Source organism: Trachymyrmex septentrionalis, unplaced genomic scaffold (assembly GCF_001594115.1).
Source record: "Trachymyrmex septentrionalis isolate Tsep2-gDNA-1 unplaced genomic scaffold, Tsep1.0 scaffold230, whole genome shotgun sequence".
In the NCBI taxonomy this organism is placed as follows: Eukaryota; Metazoa; Arthropoda; class Insecta; order Hymenoptera; family Formicidae; genus Trachymyrmex; species Trachymyrmex septentrionalis.
In genome coordinates, this window is record NW_017305387.1 from 106135 (window position 1) to 109229 (window position 3095).

The window sequence follows — 3095 nt, forward strand, 5'->3', positions numbered from 1 at the left end:
AAAATGAAAAGAATATTTAAGAAACATAAAAGTCAAAGCATAATATAACATACGTTTCTTATATGGATTCAATTTTTCGTAAAATGTAATGTCTAAGATCTTTTTTACAAATATTGGCATTTTTTATATAATATTTGTACTATATGATAAAAATATTTACTTAATTTCGTCAAATTCGTTATACTCACTTCAATGTCATCTTTCTCAATTCTCCGATCGTCGGATTATATTCTCTGTCCTCTCTGCTAATTATTGCCACTCCTTCATCAACGTTTACTGCATACCCGTTCACTACCAAGTCCATCAAATCCGAAAAATCATCGTGCTTTTTTATTGATGACAATGACATTATCCCGCTTTTCTTTGATTTTTCAATGATGGGCGTTACGTCGTTATTAGTCTGTTCGCGACTGCCGTTACCTCGTTGAAGAAATTTCCGACGGAAATTGTTGTAAATGGTATCAGTCTCCGGCAGATCACCGATTCGAACTCGAGCATGGCTGGGATTCAAATGATGGCCACTGTAGCCCAAGTCCATTTGTAAATCCATCACTAACAATAACGTGAACACGATGGCAAGCGCGCTCAAACATAGAACCAACTTGTCACGAATACGGATAAGTCTAACATTTAGTCTCATTTTAGTATTTTTATTAGGCTTCTTGCTGATCGTTCTATGTATCTTCTCCCTCTCCAATAACTTTTGCTCAATTAATGGCAACTGTGAATTATCCGATTGACAATATATAAAAACGATTTTTTAATCAATCGTTGATTATTTAAAACTTCAAGATTATCGACTTTTTTCAATGTGTGAGCATATATCTTAACGAATAAATTTTTTTTAATTTTTTATCTTTGTAATCGAATTCTTTATCTTATTAAGTGGGTTCTTTAAGATACTTTTTTTTCATGATCTATTTCAAAATATTAATAGTATAATAATTATAAATTTATAGAATTAGCAAATTAATGATTTATAAGGAATAATTCAAAGAGGTTTTGTAAATCTCTTTGAATTAATTATTGATGATATGAAGTTTCAAGGTCTATTATCTTCAAGGTGAACGAGTTATTAATATCTTTTTTTGTAACTTGATTTGTCAAGATTTCTTCAGAATCTTTTATCTTAATAAGTTATTAGTTCTTTCAATATTTTTTCAAATTCTTGCACTTTGATGATTTAACATTTTAAGTTTCTACCAGAAAGACAGTCTTTTTCTTTGTATATATAGATAGTTAACAAATACTTCGGGCTTTTCTTAGAATATTTTTCAAAATTCGAACATTTTGTCACACTTTCAATGGATTCCACGATGGAGTCAGCTAGTAAAACTTTTTCGGAAATGTCTATTAGCTGTTCAAAACAAAAAAAAATCTTGAAGATCTTAATATGTTCTTCTGGTGTTTTCGCGATCAACTGATGCTTCGCATAATGATTTGGAACCATAAATTTATATTTCACGATCGAATCGCATTTATCAGCTGACCCGCTGTTATCAAATCCCGTTGACTCTTGACCCTGCCAGTCCTCTTCCAGTGGAGGTAATAGCTTGACTTTGCAGACACTATTGTTTCCTTTTCGCGCTTTCTTCCCACATAAATATCTTTTGGAGGATAGCGTTTATAAACGATAGATTGATAAGGGAAACATATTGAATCTCTTTTAATTTGTTGAAGTCTTATAGAAAGGATGGATGCTGCTTGATCATCAGTAATAATTAACAGTTTTCTTTTCACTAAAAAATTGTTCTAGATGGTTCTTCTTCTTGTTAGTTATAATAGCTCTTCTTTTTCCTTAATTGAAAAAATATATCTTAAACTTCGAAAAAAAAATTGTTCCGACCAAGAAAAATTATTCTGAACAATGTTTTTCTTTAATTGCGATAATACATTTTTTCAGAAATGCCTTGTCCTTCTTTAAAAAAAGAAATATCTTGCTTAGCTAAAAAAAATAATTTTTCTAGGAGAATAAGGGCCCAACACAAAAGATTTTTTGAGATGCCCCTTTTTATTAACTGTGATTGTGGAATTACAAGAATATCTTTTTCTTTTTCAAGATATAAGAATCTTTAGAAAAGAGTCATTTTGGATAATTCTTCCTATTAATTGTAATTTTGGATCATTTAGGAATGTCTTTTTCTCTGTGATAAAGAATTTTTGGGTGTTAATTGTAAAGTTTTATGAAAATTTTTCTTTATTAAAAATATGTTTTCTTCAAAGACATCTTATCTATCTTTGATAATTTAAAATATTTTTGTATGTTTATTTTTGTTAATTGCATTAGTAAACCAATTGAAATTTCTTTTTGCTAATAGCAAATTGCCGACCACACTTTTATTTATTAAATATTGACTCTTTTTAATATTATTTCTTATCAGCTATAAATTTTCTTGAATGTATTTCTTTAGGAATAATTTAGTTTCATCAATATTTTTCATTGTCAATTGGGAGATCTCACTAGTTATATTCCTTCGGATATCTTTTGGTGACGATAATCTTTCTCTATGTTTTTCTATCAATTGTTTTTTACAATCTATTTTTGTCAACAAATATTTTTTTGCATTCTTCTTTGGCAACAAAAGGTTTTTATTGACGTCTTTATTGGTCCCCTCTTCCTTCAATAAAGAATCATGATGACTATTTCTTTTCACAATGTTGTATTTTTCTGATCATATATTTTTTAACTGGTTTTTCTCCTTCAGCTAATAACTCTTCTTTTTGAATATTTTTGTTCCATTAATAATGGACTGCCCTCAATATTTTCTTGCTAAAATCGTGGGTTTTCCTGTATATCCTTCACTAACTGGACTCTTACAATTTCTTTCGAATATTTTTCTTTTGAATATCTTCTTCTAAATATTTTCTTATATCTTCTTTTTGTAATATGAAACTCTACTGATTGTTTGTATTGTCCAATAATGCTTTCTTTGAATATTGTCCCTTAATGACAAAAACTCTTCTTGAATATCCTTCTTCACACTTAGATACCGCTCGGTATTTCTCTTCCAATGATAGATCTTTAATAGTAATCTATCACATTTTTTGTCATCTTTCCGGAACACTTTCTTTAAAAAGCTTTCTGTCCTTTTAAA

The 3095-nt window shown here is 29.1% G+C and overlaps 1 protein-coding gene across 1 annotated transcript in view; it reads right to left on the reverse strand.

Annotated features, from left to right (window-relative positions):
- The window catches only part of LOC108748543 (extracellular serine/threonine protein CG31145-like), a gene marked incomplete at its 3' end in the record, with an annotated part of 100242 nt that extends 99376 nt beyond the window's left edge, over window positions 1-866 (reverse strand). The window contains exon 1 of the mRNA XM_018486764.1: window positions 189-866. Within this exon, the coding sequence (XP_018342266.1) occupies window positions 189-640 (452 nt within the window). The remainder of the gene's footprint in view (window positions 1-188) is intronic.
- Between the last annotated feature and the right edge of the window lie 2229 nt (window positions 867-3095).